This window comes from Dermacentor silvarum, chromosome 8, assembly GCF_013339745.2.
Source record: "Dermacentor silvarum isolate Dsil-2018 chromosome 8, BIME_Dsil_1.4, whole genome shotgun sequence".
NCBI lineage: Eukaryota > Metazoa > Arthropoda > Arachnida > Ixodida > Ixodidae > Dermacentor > Dermacentor silvarum.
This window is the reverse complement of record NC_051161.1, coordinates 170,272,149-170,294,283: the sequence shown is the minus strand read 5'-3', so window position 1 is coordinate 170,294,283 and position 22,135 is coordinate 170,272,149. Positions and strand designations below refer to the sequence as shown.

The window sequence follows — 22,135 nt, the reverse complement described above, 5'->3', positions numbered from 1 at the left end:
GGTCCTTGGTGAGCATCTTGTCGACTTCACGCTGTATCACTTCTCGCTCGGCATGGGACACGCGATAGGGACGTCGTCTAATCGGGCTGGCGTCCCCAGTATTGATCTTATGAGTGACCACAGATGTCTGTCCCAAAGGACGGTCATTGAAGTCAAATATGTCGCGGTAGGACTTCAATATGCGCCGCATATCGGCTGTCTGTGCAGGAAGGAGGTGAGACGCAATCATCTTGTCAATATCACCATCGACAAGATTATGCGAGGAAGAGGAAGGGGCAGAGGACAAAGAAGCGTCGATGACGAATGCAGAAACGGCACACTCATCGATAGAAGAGATGTGGGCTAGAGTCATGCCGCATGGGATAAGTTGCGTGCACCAGCTAAAGTTCAATATGGGTAGAGACGTTCGATTATCCGTAACTATAATAAGGGTGTGAGGAAGAGCGACGTTTTTGGCGAATAAGACGTCGACGATCGGGGTCAAGATGGAATCGCCATCGGGAATGGGAAAAAAACACCGCATATCCACGGGGTGAATGGTGATGAGTGGGCGAAGCTCCGGAGGGAATCATCGGTAAACCGTGAATCTTCCGTGTAATTCGCCCAGTCTCGCCGCACTAAATCGAACGATTGACTTCCACCAATGACACGCGCCATATGTGACGTCATTCCTATTTTATAACAGCGCCCTTCATTATAACTGCACCATCTCCCGCTTAAGGGCACGCTAGCACAAACGCGTTAGAAACGTGCAGTACTCTCTAGTAAGGGGGAGAGGCCACAGCGTCTTACGCAGCCGTTTGCCGGAATGTGCACCACGTTTGCCGACGCCATCACATGACAGCTGAGAGAGTATAACCCCTGTATTCATAAACGCTCCTCGACTTGAACTTGACTTGCCACCGCCTTCAACGCGTTTCGAACGCGCTGCCCAAGGCGGTGGCAAGTCAAGTTCAAGTCGAGGAGCGTTTATGAATACGGGGGTAAGGCGGAGAGGCCACAGCGTCTTACACCAGCTTCTTACACGGGCCGTAACTCGCTAGCACAAACGCGTTAGAAACGCGCAGTCTTTCGTTAATGTTGGGTATTTATTGTCATCGTGGTGCGTGTGTCCATGTGCGCTTCGTGGCGTAGTGGTTGGTGGTGGTTAAAACTTATTTATTGTCCTTAAAATTGCTGCGAAGAGACTCCGGCTAGTCGGAGGTTCTTGGCTTGCGGTGGGGGGCCCTCAGTCCAGGGCTCCGCTTGCGGCTGCCGTTCTGCGGGCCCGGTCAATCAGACTTAGCTGATCGTCCAGGCTCTCGCTGGCCAGCAGCTCTTCCCATCGCTCCGCTGTGGGGTGTTGTATGGGGGGTACGGCAGTGATAGCCTGACATGCCCACGTGACATGATATAAGGTTGCTTTATCTGAGCACCATGGGCAGCGAGAAGGGTATGCCGTAGGATGTATTTTACTGAGGATATGCAAATTGGGATACATGCCAGTTTGGATTTGTCTCCAACTGACCGATTCCTCTTTATTTAGTGTTCGGTGTGTATTTAGTGGCAACGCGGCCTCCTCATAAAAGTTGTCGAGACATCAAATACTTGAATAATAACTGCATTGCCATTGCCAATGCCATTGTATATTAGGTGCTGAAAACGAATTATTTAACGCTACGCACAGTCAAGACAAGTAAATTATGTGTTTGTTTCATAAAAGAATAGCTTCGAATGTCCCAAAAATTGTGGCAGTAATAGCTGATATCAATGCTTCCGCGTTTTTTTTTTTCTGGTCTATCTAATAAGCAAAGAAAATATCACGTGAACTTTAGAACCATATCAGTTCGAAACCAGCAAAGCAGTGCATGCAGCTGGTATGAAAAACGTAAAGGCCATAAAATGAACAAGTTTACAAATATTTTGATGAATCTTTGTCATTTAACAACCTCGTTTACATTTTTGTACATATGCAACGGTCAGGGAAAAACCTCAATGACGCTGTCCTTCGTTGCAATGGATTGCTCAGCAGCAGATGTTACCGGTCGTATATTGTAATTGCACCGAAATTATAGTTGCAACAACGAGTACATATAAAAAGCAGAAGTTCCGCAAAATATACATTAGAAATGCGAAGATAGAATGGACTATACAAATGGCAAGATAAACGGCAAGAAAGTGTCGCGTGAAACCAAGTTCGCTGCTTGTATACACAAAACCTCGCAACAAGATATTTAAATATACGTATAAGTCTGCAATAAATCTAGTATCTAAGGAAACGTCATTGTATATAATGCGTCAAACAAGACAAATAAACATGTTGCGCAGTCACAGATAGTAAACTTCACGCATACGAGTATAAAGACAGACGATCCCAACCTTTAATAATAAAATTCTGATTCTGATTCTGATCCAGACAAGAACAAAACTATGATCTCAGAAATTTTGATATGCATTTGGGCCATGCTGCGATCGCGACAGCACCATGTGGCTAGAATAAGAGAATAAGAATGCAGAAATCAATACGAAAATGCTTATTTTAACTGCCTGCACAGCGGCAACAATTATTCTGCACCCAAAGTCAAAGAAGGCTATTGCTTCGTTTAAAAAAAGAAGTAAATCCATGTAGCTAAAAGGGAAAGAAAAGGACAAACGAAAGCCACAGATGATGCGGCAAGTTGATTTACCCAACATCCGAGTGCGTTTTTGGGAAACGCCGCGTGTGCCGGGCTTTCAATGAGCAAGGTTTGTCAAAATTGGTTATTGATGTCCCCGTAATTTTTGTATTCCCAGGATAATTTTGATTATCATGCTAACTGTTACAACAAACGGTGAAAATTTCTGTGGTTTTAAAAGCTAATGAACAGTCATATGTTTTCATAATTACGAGCTTATATAGGAACGTGAAGGAACAGATATTTTTACAGGCATTGATTTTTGCTGCTTCGCTATCTAAACGATAAACTTTACTCGGCGGGGAGGTTTAGTGAAGCGTTCAGTAACTTCGGACACGTTGATGGCGACGTCTCTGTCGGCGTATAGAAGCGCCAGCATAACCATGCGTTCCTCATTGTATAAAGCGCAAGTGGTTTTTTTAGTAATCTCATGTTTGAAAATCTCCCTGCGCTGGCAGTGGCACTGGAAGGGAAACTAGAATATGCAGCAGTTTGTACTAGAGCACTGCACGGGCCGATTTTTTCAGCCCCGACCCGGCCCGGGCCCGTTTTTACGTTGGGCTGCCCACCCGAGCCCGAACAAAACTTTCATGGCGAGACCCGGGCCCGGCCCGGGCCCGGAAATAATCTACGTTACCCGCCCGGCCTGGCCCACCACCCCTTAACCTCAGGCCCGAACCCGGCCCGATACCGAAAAATACATGTTTGTCAGAGTTGAGACGCCCGAGAATAACTCGCTGCACGTTACATGCACACCACCAGAAAGCCCGAGCCCGGCCCGGGCCCGGGTCAAAAAGCACACGCCGTGCCCGAGCCCGGCCCGAGCCCGTGAAAAAACTGCTCTACCCGGCCCGAGCCCGTGCAGTGCTCTAGTTTGTACACATGTACATATAACCTGCAGTCTCCATGAGAGAGGGCATCTATTCCTGTGCTGAAACCTAAAAACACTTCGATATCGTTTCCTCAGCACCACGCTCGACAAGGTAGACAGCCGTCCTCTTACGGAAGCCACAATTCTTGGTCCCTGGTCCCAGCCGACGTCGGAACGAACTGCTTTAAAAGCGCTATTACGCTTTTTAAAAGAAACAGGACTTAGTGAAAAACTATAGAATGTGCGGACTGATACGTTTCTTTTCGTTTTCTTTTTAATCTTCTTTTGTTTTCTAATATTTTCTGCCCTTACCCCATCTCCCTGTGCAGAGTAGCCAATCGGACACTTAACCTGATTAACCTCTCTGCCTTTCACCTCTTATTTTCCTTCCTTCCTTCCTTCGATATCGTTGACATCCTTGTTTACGTACCTTGCACAAACAGTAAGCTGTTCGATTCCAGCAATATCTGTCGTTTCGTCAGCAAGTACGGAGAAGCAGCCTGCAGCGTTCACTTTTGCATCTAGGCTTTCTTTGATAATTTCACCACACATTTCTATAATTTGGTTTTGTACGTCTGGTTTAAATACGAGGCATTACTGGGGCAACTTTCCAAATGGTTCTTCAGATGTGTATCTCCACAATCAGCTCGCATGCGAAGAAGCGTTCTGGAAATACCAGTATTTTCAGCGGGGGCTTTACTTAAATCAATAGGACCAGTGTCCCTATCGCCACGGAGAGCAAGACCTTGCCGCCCGCAAAAAAGAACTGTCTCAAATTAAATAGGCCGTTGAGTTTCTTCTGTTTTCTCTTATTTTACTTTGCCTGCCCTGGTCCAGCTTATCGATGACATTGGACGCGCTTTCTGAAAATGTTTGGAGAAAATTATCAGATGCCAGCTGACAGTCACGGTGATATTTAATATTTTCCTGTGCGTGGAAGATTGCGAGCGCGTGCTTCCATTTCTGGAACGGCTTAGACACGCACGTTCGAGTGCGTGCATGTTGGCCCAAGTTTATAAAAACACTAAACCCAGAAAGTTCCAGAATTAAAAATCAGAAGCACGCCTTTGGAAACGTCAGTGCACTTTCGCGTCAAAAGTGTATGAGAACTTTATACTCATCAAGTTTCGGAATTGAAATCTATGCGCTCCGTAGATTCCGGTGCCGCTGCGAGATGCCGCGACGCGCCCGCTCGCTAGCGAAAATCCCTTGAAACTTTGTGCTCGGCTGGGGCTCCTTACGTTATGTGACTCCAGGTGCATGTACGTTTCCACGAAATCGAACCCGAGTTCGCAATTTTCGCGCCGAAATGTCTTTTCGAGTGTCAAAAAGACATTGTAGACAAAATCCACAATAATTTCCGGCGCCGGTGGTTGTTTTGGTCGGCGGTGCATGACAGCACGAAAAAATTTCGGGGGGGGGGGGGGGGGCTGAGGCCCCCTCAGCCCCCCCCCCCCCCCCCCCTGGCTACGCGCCTGCCCGGAGTATCATTCGGGCAACCTGCAGCGTGGTAGTGCGGAGGATAGTGAGGGTGTGATTCACATGGCGGTTTAACTGGATCCACATTCCCAATATACGGATGGTGGTTTTCTCTGGGATTTGTTGGCCGGCGACAACGACGCGCAGGCTGTAGCCTGGGTCCTTCTGCGCCGATTGGGGGGGCTTGTGTTGCCAGATTCTCAGGAACTCAGACTTCTCGGTTGCACAGGTCAGGCCACGTGCCTGTACGTATTGTTCGACGCAGGTGGCTGCTTTCTGCAAGTTATGTTCTTTTTCTCCAAGGGACCCCCGCGTAGCCCAGATTGTGATGTCATCCGCGTACATTGCGTGATGGATACCATCAATGCGATGGAGTTCGTGCGCAAGACCAACCATGGCTACGTTGAACAGTAGCGGGAGATCACTGATCCCTGTGGGGTGCCCTTGTTCGGAACCTTGATGATGTTTGAGCGGATTGAACCGAGACCGACCGTGGCGGTGCGGTCCGACAGGAATGCCTGAACATAGCTGTAGGTGCGCTGTCCGCAGTGAAGGGCAGCGAGGCCGTCGAGAATGGCTTGATGGCTCACATTATCAAAGGCGCCCTTGATGTCCAAGGCCAGAATGATATTTTCTCCTTGCTTTGGGGCAGTGTCAATGACTTCTTCCTTTAGTTGAAGCAGTACATCCTGGGTTGAAAGATGTGCCCGGAACCCGTACATTGAATGCGGGAGAAGGTCAGTGTCCTCGAGATAGTTTTGCAGGCGGCTAGTGATGACGCGTTCGAAGAGTTTGCCGAGGCAGGAAGTGAGTGATATTGGTCGAAGGTTCTCGATCTGGAGCTTCTTACCCGGCTTCGCTATCATCATCACCTCTGCGTGCTTCCACTCGGGGGGGAGCGTGCCACATTGCCAATGGTCGTTTAGGAAGTTCGTGAGTTCTTGTACGGCGGTGTCGTTGAGATTCCTGATAAGAGAGTATGTGATTTTATCCGCCCCCGCTGCTGTGTTGCGGGTGCTGCTGCGAATGGCAGCATTAACTTCGTCCAACGTTATCGGTCGGTCCAGGGTGTGGTTTGCATAACCTTGATACCTCGCCCGATAGGGAGGCGGGTGATAATCACCATAGCATTTGCGCTGTACTTGAGCAAGCAGCTCGTCGTCCGTGCCTTCAAAGGCGTGTATGAGGCACTGGACTGATTTGTTTGTCTCATTTTTTGTTCGAGTAGGGTCAATCAAGGCTCGTAGAACGTGCCACGTGCGGGCCGTACCCAGTGAGCCTCGAAGCGAGTCGCTGAACTGGGCCCAGTTAATTCATGCCAGTTGCTCCGCATACTGCTCAGCCTCGAGGGTGAGAGCTGCGATCTTGAGCTTGAGACGTCGGTTATGTTTTCGGGTCTTCCATCTGCGGATGAGGCTTCTTCTGGCTTCCCACAGGTGCAGGAGATGGCCGTCCACTTCTGGGAGTTGAGATGTTCTTTTCATGACGGTGGTGCAACGGTCCCGAATTTCTTTAATTTGCCCGCACCAGTCAGTGAGGTTTGCAAGGTTGCCAATTGAATTCTCGCTCTCGCGACGGAAGACGTCCCAGTTTGTGATGCGGGCTTGTCCAATGGAGCGACGCATCGCACTCTCCGTAATTTGTGTACGGAGAATGCAGTGGTCACTACCCAAGGATTCCTGCAAGTTGTCCCAATTATAGTTTGCAACACCACGGGCGAAGGTGAGATAGGGACAAGTGTCCCTTCATACGCTGTTGCCGATCCGGGTAGGGTTTGCTGGATCCGTAAGCAGTTCGAGTTGGAATTTTTCGGTGGCAGCTGCAAGTTGTTTGCCTTTGACATCCGAATGATTGTATCCCCAGCGTTCGTCGAGAGCGTTGAAGTCCCCGAGGAGTACGAGTTCCTTCCCCTGGGCTAATTTGCAGGCACCCTGAACGAGAGCGTGGAAGTCGGTGGATTTTTGTTTCGGGGGACTATATACATTGATGATTATGATGCTTCGCCTCTCGGCCTTCTTTTTGCGCCTGAGAAGTAGCTCCCCTATCACATGGTCGATGTTGGTGTCTGGGATGTTGTCAAGACCAATTGCAGTTAATGCTTTGTTAATCAGGACGGCCGCTCTGCCTTCTGTCGGGCTATCGTAGGACTCATAGCCTGGGAGTATGGGTGATGTGCCAGGTTCTTGTAGCGCTATGACATCTGGTTGAGCAAGGTGTGTGTTAATGTATTGTTGGAGGAGGCTCCGCTTTTTGCGGAAGCCGTGGCAGTTCCATTGCCAGATTTCTAATGGTTCGCCAATGGGTGGGGTTGTACTGCCCATTTGTGGGGAGGTGTGGTTGTCGGAGTGTTGGCTTGCGAGGCCGATGTGAGGCCGAGGTCAGCGTGTGTCAACGCCGGTGTAGAGTTCAGGGGCAAGCGATTCCAAGCTTAGTCTGAGAGGGACTTGGTCTTCCGTGGTGCGGGAGCTGCGGGTGGCCCTCTTCCTTCGTATATTACCGCCTGTTTCGGCAATTTGGGTGTCGAGGCGTGTCTCGAGGGAGTCAAGGCGGGCTCCGAACTTTGTGAGGTGTTGTGTGAAGACGATACTGAATTGTTGGGAGAGTTGTTGGGAGAGCGCAGACAGCATTCGCGTGTGACTGCGGAGTCCGTCGGGGTGGGAAGCTAGGGCGGAATCTTAGGGGTTGCCTGTCTGTTGGGGTTGTTTTGTGAGTGGCATTCGGTGGATTCCGGTGGCGATCCAATGCGCGCCATTAGGGCGTGGAGTTGAGCGCTGTCCTTAGCTTGACGCGCCCTGGTAGCCAGCTCCTGTTTGAGCTTGAAATTTTGTGCGAGAAGGTGTTCGTACGCGGGGGACTGAGTGTTGGGCGGAGCGATGGGTGTCGCCCCTACTGCTGGCCAACTCACCTTGGTATCGGTGCCGGTTGAAGAAGTGGAATTGTGCTTCTCGGCAGACTTGCGAGAGGCCTGCTGGGGCTGTTGGCGTGTGGGTTGCTGCTGTTGCCCTTTGGTCTTCCGGTCCTGGTTCTGCGGCTGTTGCTGCTGGCCAGGTCCTGCAGGGGGTAGAGGAGGGAAAGACTGCGACCGCGAGTGAGAGAGGCTGCGCGAAGTCTCCCCCTCCTTGCTGAACCACCTGCGTTTGGGATTGGGTGGGTTGCGCTGAGGGTTGCGCCCACGGGGTTGGGTGGGTGGGGTGGGCCGTGGCCGCAGGGTCTTCAGTCTCTGTGAGCACTCTTTGGCGCCCGTCAGGTGGCCTTCCCCACATACTTGGCATTTGGGAGCACAGGGGTGACCATCCACAGGGTCGAGGGTACCGCACTGCCGACACACTCGAGCGTTCGGCGTAGGACACACGTCTGATCGGTGCCCCGGTTGTAGGCAGACTTGGCAGTCTTGCCGCGTTGGCTTGTAAGGGTGGCAGGCTACCTCCCCCCCCCCCCCGTAATACAGTACATAGCGGGGGATGAGGGGGCCCTCGAAGGTGATCAAAGCGGATTTAGTAGCACCAAGCATCCGCGCACTGTGCACTCTCACCCCCTGCGTGCGCACGCGGAGGTTGGCAGTGAGTTCTTCAGGAGTAGTGCCGGGGTCTATGCCATGGATGACTCCACGCAACGTGTCTTCGGGGGCCGCCACGTAAGTGTTGAATTCGTGGGCACTCCCCCCCAGTGTCAGGGTGATGATCCGGCGGAGAACTTGGGCGGCGTCAACATGTGGCGTGCTGGCAATAATAATGTTCGATCCGGCGCGGGTGCGGATGATGAAGTGGTCACCTGTGCAATGTTGTTGAGAATCGCCCGCCACCACAACGGCTCGGGAGATTTGGTGTGTCGTGAAGTTCCGAATGGCCAGACCCTTTTTCGGCCGCATGATGATTTTTAGGTCTGTGTGGAGCGGCGGCAGCTTCCGTCGTAACTGGCGCGGCTCCTTCACATGTTGTGTTGTTCGCGCCGACGCAGCGCAGGCCGCGTCTTTCGACGCAGCGGGAGCGTTCTCCGCCGAGGCAGCCCCGGCGACGGTGTGACTGGGAGGAACGCTTGCAGGACCGGCTGCCTGCATTGTTTCCGCCCGAGCTTGGTCGAACTTTTTCTGGCGTTGGCGTTGACCCCCCCCCCCCCCCCCCCGACGGGAAATCGCCAGTTTCCAGTTCGCATCGGTGTCAGTCACCGGCCCCCACGGTGCAGACGAGGTGGGCTGAAGTACTGGGGCCTCGTCGTCGCTTGCCGAGGTGAGCTCGTCGAGGTCGAGGATGTCCGTGGGGCCCAGGGGCTCGGAGGGGTCGACCGCAGGTTGCAGGCATGGGGTGGTGGTCGTGTCGGTAATCAGTGTGATGGGAGCGTCCATATTGGTGGTGGAGGGTGCCGCGTCGCCAGACTGGTTGCCCGTACTCGCCGACGCGAACTAGGTCCACCCTTAGGCCTAGCGGGCCAACGCCCGCTTCGGATCTTCTCGAGCCGATAAAAAAAATGTGGTTGATCCCTCTTATATAGGAATCGGTATAGAACACGAAAGTGAAACGTGTCTTCACAGAAGTAGTGTAATGTTTATTGCACATTGATATATAATGTCTATTGGTGTTTTGTGGCTAAAGCGCCCTTAGGCGTTGATGCACCCACGCTGACGCCTGGTGGCACGTCTCCTCCATCACGACTACCAACGTCGATGACCATGAGCAACCGTCGTGCATATGGAAGCTGCACTACGCTGCACACGCTAGCACAACGCGAAAGACGAAGCACGTAACTGACACACTAATACAACGCGCAAGACAAAGCACGTAACTGAATCGTCACCGAGTCAAATCAGCGCGTACAGCGCGTCGTAATTGCAGCCTCCGCGATCAACTTCAGAAACATTTTCAGAGCTAATTGCGGAGGCCACGCTCCGCTGTGCTGAGTACGGTGAACGCCACCTAGGTGGCGTTGGTAGTGCTTCTTGATGCCAGCGTCCCTTCGAATGCTGGCATCGAGGCGTCGTAGTACTGAGACCACCGAAGCGTTCACTGTCGGTGCGCGTTAAGGCCGGAATACATGGAGCGAATAACCGGCGTCCGAGCGAAGAACTTCGTCGGGCGGCGAACGTCCGACGGCCGGCGTCAAGAAATTTGCCGTCCGCAGCCGATCTGCCTGTCCAAACATTTTCGTCGGGCGAACGCCGCCGCCGGAAGCGTCTAGCGCGCAGCGGTGGACGACAGCCAATCAGGAGGCACTAGTTCCGGTCGCAATGCATGCTGGTGTATCGCGCGCGCGCGCCTTTTCGCGTCGTCTGCAATCGCGTTGGTGTTGCCGTGTCTGCATGTCTCTGCACCGATTGAGTAGTTCCTAGTATGATCTCTCAGGAATCGCGTTGTATTTGTACATCCCATATCCGCTGATCTGCGAGGAAACAGACAAGCAGTGCAAGCTCTCTACAACAACCTTCAACAGAAATCTTCTGATCTCAGAGGCCACATGCTGTCGTCATGCCTATCTCCCGACTTCCCCGATAGATGGCGTTGGCATCGGATATTTCTTTCGCTAGGCTTAGACGCGTTCGAAACGAGAAGCGATCTCGAAAACTACTCAAGGTTATCCATAATACTCTGTCGTCGAAGCGGCCTGAGACTAAGCGAAAGCCGTTTACGCAGTCATTTGCTTCCAACTAAGTGAATTCTACAAGGACAACGCCAAATTCAGTTCGAAGCGGGCGGCCGGGACCGCCGCCAACACGGCGGCCAACGCGCGGCGGCGTTCGCCGCATGTATTGCAACACAGCAAACATCCTGCGTCGTGTCGCCGCGTCGTTACTTGACGCGTGAAGTTCGTCGAGAAAGTTCGCTCCATGTATCCCGGGCTTTAGTGTCATAATGCAGTACTTCTCTTTTCTGCTCATAGGCGGCGGCACCGCCCCGAGCAAGAGCGCGGGTACACGGAGGAGTGTTAGATATATAAGGCGCGTCTGTGTAGCTCTCTTCGAATGCGTTTGTGGCGCAATGGGTTAAACGCTCGGCCATCTATCGTCGCGGACCGAGAGGTCGTGGGTTCGATTCCCAAATTTTGCATGTTTGTGGAACTTTTTCTTCTGGTTTCTTTCTTTGTATTATGTTCTATGACGTATTTCCGTGACGGAAATACGTCAGTGAAGTCTTGGTGGACCCCGGAATAAAACACTTTCGTGTTAAAAAAAAAATGTCCTACCGGCTCGGGAAAGATGTCCGGGTGTTCCGGATCGTGAGTTCTTGGTGGTCCGACGCAATGTCGGTGACGATCTCGAGGTAATCCGGTCAGTGAGAGCACATGTTCGGCCATAGCCTCCTCTATAAAGTATAGAGGAGGCGATTATATAGGAGGCTATGAGGAGGCTATGGTTCGGCGGAGCTCAAGCGACGCACATCTGCTCGCTCCGAACCTCGTGGCGTAGTGGTTAGCGCCACGCGTTCGGAAGCGAGAGGTCCCTGGTTCGATTCCGCGCTACGGACACAACTTTCGGAATTTTTTTTCATAAAAGTAGACGTGACTACCTACTACGACGACTACTACTACAGAGGAGGGACAGACCCACACCCTAAGGAGCTTCGCCCCTAAAAAAGACTGCAAGCTCACATATCGAACGGCTTGAGGAGGTAGACGAACGTAATCCACTGAGCACAAGCGTGGTTGTCGTGTAGTAGGAGCGTCATGGTAGCACGGTAGGTCTAGCTCACGGAGGAAGATTATTTAGGAGTAGAAACTCCCGTTAGCGTGGGCGCTCGCGTGCGACCAGATAACATCACATTAGTATGCTCCGACGGGGGCGCATGCAGTGGCGCATCATGCAAGTAGCAGCGAAAAAAAAAAATTCAGAAGCCCGGCGGGCTGCTCGGGCGCGTTCTCTTCGACGGCGCCCGTGTCTCCCGCAGACGCCAAGCAGACGACACGGGCGTTCGGCGTTCACTTCAGCGTGCACGCCGTAACGTTGTCTTTGTGGGCCTTTAAGTCAAACAGCAACTGCTCTTGTCGGTGTCTGTTCGAGGGCCGTAATTCTAATAGCGCTGATACGTGCAGTGTACCCTTGCTAGCCTAAGATGGGACGCAGGTGGGACGCGTGAGTGCCAGTTTTGCCAACCATTTTTTGGGGAAATACCCTACGTCATAGTCAAAATTACCCTACTTTACCCTATACAATTTTTTTATTACCCTACATTTCACCCTACGCTTAAAATAGCATAGTACAATAATAATAAGTTCCAGACTATACTTCACAATTCGACGTGATAGATCTGCGGTGGCGATAAAGTTGGTAGCGACTGTAATCGAAATAATCTGAAAAAAAAAAAACGCATATCAAAAGCGAGCGTACGCGCCTTAGCACACATCGTCTCCCAGAAGTGGAAGGGAGCGAGAGAGAGAGATTAAAGTCTTTATTGAGCAAATTATTGTGGTATGGCTTGCTAGTCCGGTGTAGGTTGTTGTGTTGAATATAGGAAAAGGGCATAACAAAAACAAAATGTAGCAAATCAAAGTAAGCAAAGCAATGCCACAAGATCGGCGCTCCGCGCAGTGCCGTCGCAGACAGCTGCGATTCTAACGGCTCCTAAAGTGTATATAGGAAAATAATTGAGAGGTGGGCGAGGTGGGTTGGTTTCATGATGTAAAAGACAGCGCAAGCAAAGCAGGGATAAAGTGAAGAACAACACAATAAAATGCAGTTGCGAGTTCAGCGCCCGTCTTTATCTTTCTGAAGAAAAAACAACAATGCTATAGCACAGAGATATGTGAAGTCTGATCCTTCGGCTCTGCCCTATGCTGGTGAGATGTGATTTAAAGCAGCTCCTATTTTATTCAAAGAAATATTTAGTTTTCGGATCTGTGTCGAGAATAGCACTGTTGGAGTTGTTGTGTCGATCGACTAGTTTTTAAAATCACTCAACTGTTCATTTTTGCTGATCGCTGACGAGCAAGAAGTTCTTTCTGGGGTTTTACGTGCCAAAACCAGTTCTGATTATGAGGCATGCTGTAGTGGAGGGCTCCGGATTAATTTTGACCACTTGGGGTGCTTTAGCGTGCACTACAACGCTAGCACACGGGCGTTCTTGCAAAAAGTGGAAATTACCCTACGCTTGATAAGAAAAGCGCATTACCGCCCTACTACCCTACGCTGCGCGAGAAATTTCGGAAACACCCTACAAGTAGGGTAATTACCCTACAGTTGGCAACACTGGTGAGTGCCCTCAGTAGAACTTGTGAGTCGCGCGGCCGCGAACGGGAGCACTGGAGCAACACACGTGACCGGTTGCCTTGGCAACCAAGACGGCGATAATTTCTTTCTCAGCCGCCAGGTGCCGTCAGCATGACAGTGGCTCCGCGGGCTTGTGACATTTTCTGGTCGCCGCAACTTGCGGACTTTCCACTCCTAAAGGTTTCTTGCTCCGTGGTCTAGCTGAAGCAAGCCGGTTCCACAGTCAATAAGGGCACAATGGGCAGACAGAAAATCCATACCGAGGATGAGGCCATGGGAGCATTTCTCGAGCAGGCACGTAGTACGCTTGTGGATCGGTCAGCAACACTTATTCGCGCAGAGCACATCCTTAGCACGGGAAACGTTCCGCCATCGGCGACACGAATGAGCGGTACTGTGAGTGGTGTTAGGACCTTCTTAAGGCGGCGACGAAGCTCCGAATTCATCACTGATATCTGGGCCCCAGTATCCACTAGAGCAACAACGTACATGTGCGTCATCCAGTTTAACGTCTATCAGGTTCCGTCTGTTCTGCAGTGTGGTCAGAGGATTTGGCAGGCGGGTCGTCGATGCGGCATCACCTCTGGGAGCTGCATCTAGTTTTCCCGGGGGAGTCGTTTAATCGGTGACGTAGGGCGGCGGAATTGGGGCGAGCGAGATGATTGGCGACGCGACAACGGCGAACGGGACTGGTCACCACGTGGGGATGGCGAACGACGATACCGCATGGAGGGAGCGTCGTAGCGGTGGTTTGGGGATGCTCGTGGTAGGGCTGAAATCGGCCATGATCCATGTCGGTGCGATGGTCGTATCCATGGGGCGCCTGATACCAATACCACCGGCTGTTACAATAATGGGCCACGTGTCTAATACGACGGCATTTGAACCAAATGGGACGATCATCAGCAGTCCTCCACTCGGCTGGGTTGCGAGTACAGAACGGCGGCCTTTGACCTAGGGCGTGCGGAAGTGAGGGACGGCGGTCGATCGGCTGGGAAGGTGCTGCGGCGCACAAAGAATCCAGGCCAGCATTGGAGAGCTCCTGATGAACGATAGCTTGGACTAGTGGCACCGTCTGGGAGCTATGGTCACAGGTACGGCCACACGTAGAAGCAGGAGACACAGCGTCAAGTTCACGTCGGATGATCTTCTTCACGTGTTCCACTGTGAGTGGCGCCGACGGCTCAGGTGCGTCTTCGCAAGACCACGTTGCTGCTGTGTCCGGAAGTCGAGCGAAATTATAGGCAATGCGTCGGCTTTTGGCGGCCTCAAAGCACTTGCACTCTTGGATGATGGCATCGATAGTGTCACAGTCTTTGCAGATTAGCAGGAAGGCATAATCTGCTATGCCCTTTAACACGTGGCCTACTTTCTCAGACTCCGTCATGCCGTCGTCGGCTTTGCGGCAAAGGGCATAAGCACGTCCTATATATAAGTCAGGTATGACTCTGTCGCTATCTGCGCACGAGGTACCAGCTCCTTCTTTGCTGCTGCCTTTCTACCTGCAGACTTGCCGAACAGGGAACGCAACTTTTCCTTGCATGCATCCCAGCTCCCAATTTCGTCTTCGTTATTCTCAAGCCACACCTTCGTGGTTTCTTTGAGGTAAAATAATATGTTTGCCAACATGATCGTCTCATTCCAGTGATTATTCTTACTTGCACGCTCGTACAGGGGTAGCCAGTCCTCGATGTCGACGTTGTCACTCCCGCAGAATGTGCCTGGGTCTTTTACCTGAGCCAGGACGACCGTTGTCGTTGCAGCCGCCTCGGTGGGCGCCAGACACCTCTTCCGCCATCGTGGATAAAGCCAAGCGTCGGCCGCTGCGGAGCTCCGTTGTACCGTGTGGGTACCCCGCACCTCCCACCAAAATGCCACGGGGATGAGAGTAGCCAAGAGGGATATATATTCACAGGATATACATGGAGAGACAGGCGACATGGCAGAACACGAGCGCTGCTCTGGGGTGCGATCGCGCAAACAGCTCGCTTGTCTTCTCGTGATCGGTCAGAATTGCGTCAGCGGCCGTCAGAGACAGCGGGCCGATAGCGCAGCTTTCCCACTTTGTGACGCAGCAGTCAAACCGAACGTGCGGAAAGCGAGCTGTTTGCACACCCCTGATTCTTCGATGCTCGGCAGGATGCGTGCTTCAGCGCGCGGGAATATACAAAGTCGACCCGGAGAGCACGTGCTATCCTTACTCGTACCATGCCTTACGCATATCCATAATACTGCAATAACTACAGCCCTGGTATGCAGCTAGCCAGAGTCGCCGCTATCTACAAGAAAGGCGAAAAATATGTCTTAGGCAATTATAGACCAATATCTGTTTAATCGCTGTTCTCTAAGGGGCTAGAGCAGTTAATTCGCGTCCATTTCCTGAATTTTTCCAAAAACAGTGTGTAATTAATGATTATCAATATGGCTTTACTAAAAACAGGTCAACCGAATACGCCTTACTCGATTAAAAAAGAGTACATATTACATAACTTTGAGTCGCAGCTCGTAACTCTTGGTTTTTGTCGACTTTAGCAAAGCCTTTGATACCCTTAACCATAATATTCTTTTTGCCAAACTTGAACATTACGGCGTTCGTGGGCATGCCCTCAATTTAATAAGGTCATATCTGAGTTCTCGCTCTCAATATGTGGAAATGAACAATTCTTCATCTAACGTATGACAAATTACGAATGGTGTGACGCAAGGAAGTCTTTTAGGGCCACTTTTGTTTAACGTTTCGATTAACATAAACAAGCAAGCTAAATACATTATATACGCAGACGACAGTACATTGTTTTTTGCCACATATGATATCTGGCAACTAATTGAAATGGCTAACAGCGCCTTGAAGTCCTTAGCAGAATGGTCCGCAGTAAACTCGTAAAAAATAATGCTGCGAGAACAAAGGCAATGATTTTCCGTCCCCGACGAAAAAATGTGCTGGAACCACCACCACTCTTTTTGAACGAAAATACCATTGCATACGCAGATGAATTTACATCTCTCGGTGTAATATTCACGCCTACACAGTGCTGGGATGCCCACATAGAAAAACTTTGTTTGAATCTGTCTAGGTTTGTTGGCATTCTGTCGCGCAATAGAGGCATTCTTCCTGTTAACGCGAAATTGAATGCTTATTACGCTTTCTTTCAATCGTATCTGAACTATTGCACTCTAGTTTGGGCAACCACAACGAATGGTAACATTCAAAAGATTTCAGTTATCCAAAAGAAAATACTTAGTGCCATCGCAAACGTTCCGTACAATGCCCCAACCCGTCCCATACGCCTACTGTAAAACGATTGCGGGGAGTTCTGAGGCAACGTTGTTCTGGGGCGCGTGGTTGCGTTCAGGTGTTTGGCGAGCTTGTACAGGGTCGACCACATCTAAGGTGAACACCTCATTAGTATTCAAGCCGGTAAAACTACAGCGTTTATTCTACTTCGCGAGTGAAAATGGTGTCGATAAACACAATAATAATTTTTCTAATTATGTACTGAACATCAGCTTCTATGAAGTCTTGCATACTAATGAGGTGTTCACCTAATGAGATGTGATCGACCCTGTACCTTGCTGGCGCGCTCCTCCTGTTGCGGTTGGCGCAGCTGGTTTCGATTTGAAAAAAACAAAAAGAAAAAAAAAAACGCGGTTCCCTCAGCTGTTTCACTTCGCCACTTCTCGAGGTAATAAATGACCAAACATGGCAAGGTCAGGCAAGACAGCGTTAAAACTGGACGTAATAAGGAGCTTTTCGTCAAAGATGAAGCGCGCGGATCGGATGGTAGGTGCGGATGAACACGCGCACTTCCGGTGCGCGTCGCGCCTGCTCGACATCCGGCAACAGGTTTGAAAACTTCATGGCACTTCATTCGTAGGAGTTGTTGATGCCCGTTGAAACGCTGTGTGCCGAAGCTCATCCCCGGCGCAGTTATTATACGCGGGCTGTGATGTCTCCAGACGTGCGATAACCTACTGATCCGACAAAGTGACGACGACCGCCGAAGCCGCGCCGGAAAGGGAAACGATCGTGGGGGATAAATTGGTGGTGCGAAACATAGCGTTCGCCGGTTAGGCCTACCAAGTGCTACTGCAGCCGCCGGTGCAGTCGACATGGGTTGTGCTGTGAGTACCGCCGCCGACAAGGAGGCTGCCGAGCGTTCCAAAAAGATCGACAGGGACCTTCGTGCTGATGGCGAAAGACAAGCGAGGGAAGTCAAGCTCCTACTGCTGGGTAGGTAGTCTCTCGACCGGCGCTCGCCCGACCTGTCAAGTTTGTGCGCTGTCGTTTGAAGTCCCGTAGGCGCGCTCGCTCATTTGAATGTCATTGCCGCACCGATGTCGTGCGCCTTGACTTTTTGACGAGTTGAACGTGCGCGAGGCTCTGCAACGCGTGTGCGACCATTGTGCGTGCTTTGGTAAGCGATGTCGCTAGCTCACGCTTAGCCCTAATCAACCACTCCCACCGCAGCGACCGCCTCTGGTGAACCGACCGGCCGTACGCCGGCGGGAGTTTCGGGGCTTTTTGATTTTTAGCGCTAGCGATAAACGTGTCATCGACGCTGATAGGCAGAGCGGCCGGCGATGTCTAATGGTTCTAGTGTAAATAAAACTGGCATTTTCGCCGTCTGTCAAAGGGTTCCTTCCGTTCGCACACGGGCGGCGAACGGTGTGTGTCGCGAGACCCCGATTCGGCGGCGTGCATCGCCTCCGTGGTCACACTTGCCGTGCGTGTCTACGTTTCTCCAGGCACAGTTAGTTGAAACGGATGTGCGCTCGTTCTAGGCAGAGCGTCGTGCGAAGTCCAGACGGGATGGTTGGTGCCGTTCAGTAAACTCCGAGTCTCGGTCGCATCCGCTCCGAGTTGCTGCCGCAACTCCTTTCGCACTCGGCGCAGAAATCGACCGGGATATTGAAACAGTTGCCGAGCACGGTGCTGGTCGCTGCCAATTTGCCCAAACACAGCTCGTTACAGGCTGTACCCATCGATCACGCCGCTAAACTGGCCAAGATTTCGAAAGTCCACGCTTAATTTGGAGCCTTTCCACATCTTAAATCTATTCGATCGCTTTGGGAAAGGCGCAATTTTTATGGGCGGGTTGTGATCGCCCGCCGTGTTTCCCCCCACAGAAGGCTCGAACTGTTGCGCGCCGATGCTAATGCATCCTTGGCAGCAGACGAGGCGTTCTCGTCGCGCGTAGCTACGTCTACGCGGTCGTCATCGCCGACACCGTAACGCATCGGCACCCCCGACTTCGTGGTTGTTGCCGCGCCGAGGAAGCCTTTTTTCTCTCCGCGCGTCACGTCCCCTGCGGCGGCCCTGCCTTCCGTGTCGTTGCGTAATTAACGAGGCCATGTGCGTCGATCGCGAACCCCTGTTCTACGTGACGAGCTCGGCACAAGTTCATAGTAGCGAGGACGTCCGCCCGCGCAATGATCAAACGGCATTGCTTAATTCTCGCCGCATCCTTTCTCGCCTTGTACCGTCGTGTAACCCTTTGCCATAAATCTCGCCCTCGAGTGGTTCGCGAACGTGCCGCTCGTACGCGGTTTTACGCACTCTATTTAAATGCTCGCTTGCGCTGCCTGGCCTCTGCCGTCAACAACTCCGTGGCTTAGTGTACTGGCCTGGCATAACCCCGGGCAACGACTGAAAAGTCCTGTTGCTTCCCGTGTACTTGTAGTAGCATGTTAGTGTCATTTACAGAAATAATCCCACATTGCACAGTTTTATATTAGCCTTGTTGCATCACTCATGTTCTGTTAATGAACACAACGTTGCGCGATCAACTCTCTACAGTGGGCACAGTTACTCTAAAGCCTCTGGTTTTGGCACGTCAAAACCCAACAAAAAAAGAAGAAAGCCTTTCTCAGGGGTTATTAGTTTACAGCAAATTTTGCTTATCTGCACCAGGCCATTTAGTTTCAAAAAGTGGGACTCATTTGCATCCCACTGACCTTCAAGTGTACCAAGAGAAGGGAAGCGCAGTCGAGAACAGCAGAAAACTAGGGGCTGTTAGAAAGGGCAATTGGAGATCGCAGGGAGAGGCCTTGGTCCTGCAGGGGACATAAAAATAGGCTGATGATGATGATGACCTTCAAGTGTCTCAGTGAAAGATTATATGTAACGACTTCACTCCTAAAATGGACCGAAGCACCACGGAGAAAATGGCACAGCAGAGGCCATAAACAAAATGTTTGCGCACACTTTTCTTCAGAATGTCAAACACTAATGGCATCGGCACCTTTTTGCATGCGTCTTCGCAAGAGCGAGTTTTTGCAGACTAGCTCTCACCTCAAGATACAAAAAAATATGTAAATCTTAATGCACGAAAGAGGGATAACTTATGGGGCATCTTTAACATTTTCTCATGAGCAAATGTGAGCCAATTTCAGGAAGCCTTCCAACAACATAAAATGTGTGTCTACACCTTGCACACTTGTCGCCTGTTAGTACCTGTTCCCAAACCTATTCTTGCATTCAGTGTTGAACACTTTTAGTTAGAAGGTAGCACAAAACAAATGAGATAAATGCGCCCCCTTTGCCGCTGAGAAGCATTTGACGCATATGTCCCATTGTCCTACAAAGAGTTCCACCATTAAATTGCACTATGTTCAAAAGAAAATTTCAGGAATGAACATTCCCCCGAAGCTTTTACATAAAGCTTTTCAGTTGCATACAGCTTGGCAAGCACAGTATGACGGCCTAGTAGGCGGCTTTTTGTCCTGCATGTGGATGGCTTTTGGGAAGGAATGTGGCAGTGCGAGAGAAAGATCTGGCATGAAACATAAAATGCTAGATTGAAAGTTGCCTGACATCATTGCTTGGCATATTCTTGTAGCAATCTTAAAAACAGCTTAGCATTCCATTAGTTGTGTGAAATAGCACCTTCGGGCCATACTGCTTTGTCAGCTTAGGTCTACCAGAAGTGACCATGTATAGTCACATTTTTCTATGTTTAAAAGTGAGGCCTTTCAACCACGTGGATCATTACTGCCTATTTGATTGATGATGTGTTCGTGGAGGTTCATGTGTTTCTCCTAATTGGAATGCAAAGAGAATGTCATAGCATGGAGTTCCTTACTGTCATGGCATAGCTCCTTCTGGTGGGACCATGCTGTTTATGGATGACATCTCGGTGCTATCCTCAACATAATTGCACCCCTGATCTGCACATTTTTTTATGCCTTTGTGAACTTTGACACTGCTTATGTTGCACCAACACATTTGATGAACACAGAGCTTTCTCACGTTTGACTGTTACGTTTTGGTGGAAGACATAAGAAGTCTGTTGTGGAAATCACAACTCTTATCTGTGATGTGAAAAAAAAAAAGATTTTTCTGAGCATTAACATAAAGTATGTGCATGCGATCCTGCATTTCATGCATTTCATGCCAACCATACCTCAAGTTTAGTGTGGCTTCTTATGTGGGAAGGGAGACTCACCATGTCATTGAAAATGGAGTTCACACGGTATCACAAACAGCTTAAAGGAGCCCTGAAGCACCTTTTTAACATAGTAAGGAAACATTGCCGAACTGTACAAGAGGCTCCTGGGAACATGTGAGCCAAATATTGTTGCACCGCATGCAGCAGGAAATTTACAATCTCATGTTGAAAACAGTGCAAATTTATTTGCTCTAGCTTCTGCAATGTCATGCAGCGTCGTCGCAAGCACCTGGATGGTGCTTGCGATGACGCTGCACCAATAGTTATTGGCTGGTTTCATTATTGCAAGTACATTCTCGGCAATAAATAACCTCTAATATAAATTTATATAAATGAACATGTCTGGAATCTCAAAAAGACAGAAAGATGATTTGATCTGGGCACTGCCGGTCTGTCCACAACAGTTGCAAAACTGCGTGTGCTGCGCATGGCCTCTGAAACAGCAGCAGTGTGCTGCGACGAGCCCTTTTGCCGTGTTTCACCGCCGAGACACTGAACTTCAGGGCAGGGCTTTTTCCCCCCTTGGCTTCTTCGGTGTGTAGCCTCCAGCATGCTAGCGGAGACCAAAATAGAGAAAGCCGCGTATCGGTACGATAACCCCACTTGAAGGATTAGAAAACCATTTGTGGCATGAGGTTCGTGGGACGACGTCCTTTAACGGAGAGGCACTTCTATCATTAGTTAGAAAAGTGGGCCGATTTAAGAGCCCACCAGTGAGCCGCCATGTGAGGTGGCTATACGATGCCATGCATTGTATCCAGTATCGGCCAACTTTGCTATTACGCTCGCTTGTCAGGGTCGCCCGTGAGCATGACGATGACTGTATGATGATGGTGGGACGTCAGTGAAATGTTCCCCCCCTTCTGTGCTGAATGGATTGAGCTTTCAGCAGCACACTGTGTGTGTCTGGCTCTAGGAGACCACCACATAGTGTCTTTTTATGTCCACAGCTGTGCTCCACTTGGTGCGTGCTGGTTGCATAAAAAGGTCACGTAATTATTTGTTGCCCTTTTGAGAAACTGACATTCCATAGTGAAATTACTGGGTCGACTGCTGTCCAAAAAAAGACATGAGAAAATGAAATTGCGGCAGAATCCATCTCACGATGACTGTTGACTGTAATGCACGCAAACAATGCTGCGACGAACCATATCGCTGATGTAATGTCAAATCTGTAGCCAGGAATGGGAATGGTGCGCCAATCTGCACCAACTGGAATTTATTGCTCCATAGTGCTCCAAAAGTGCCTTTTTTTACCTAAGTTGTGCCACTGCTGCGCCACAATGTAGTTTTGACAGTGAAAATTGGGAAGCTACCTTGCAATACAAAACAAATTGGGGCACCATGGCATTCATTGGCCACATTCGTTCAGGGTTGATACAGCCAGCAAGACTGGTGCTGTGACAGGTGGCAGAATCTAATTGATTCCTATCTAATATGCCAATTATGAGGCGTGCATGAGGCTACAGTGAGTTGGGTGACAATGCTA

At 50.4% G+C, this 22,135-nt stretch overlaps 1 protein-coding gene across 4 annotated transcripts in view; it reads left to right on the top strand.

Moving 5' to 3' along the window:
* The first annotated feature begins 17,038 nt into the window (after nucleotides 1-17,038).
* The window catches only part of LOC119461834 (guanine nucleotide-binding protein G(i) subunit alpha), a 99,951-nt gene continuing 94,854 nt past the window's right edge, over nucleotides 17,039-22,135 (top strand). For all 4 annotated transcript variants that reach the window (XR_007468436.1, XR_007468435.1, XR_007468437.1 and 1 more), the window contains exon 1: nucleotides 17,039-17,429. Coding sequence is in view for 1 of the 4 variants with exons in the window: in XM_037723205.2 (XP_037579133.1) it covers nucleotides 17,309-17,429 (121 nt within the window). In the remaining 3 variants the exon portion in view is untranslated. The remainder of the gene's footprint in view (nucleotides 17,430-22,135) is intronic.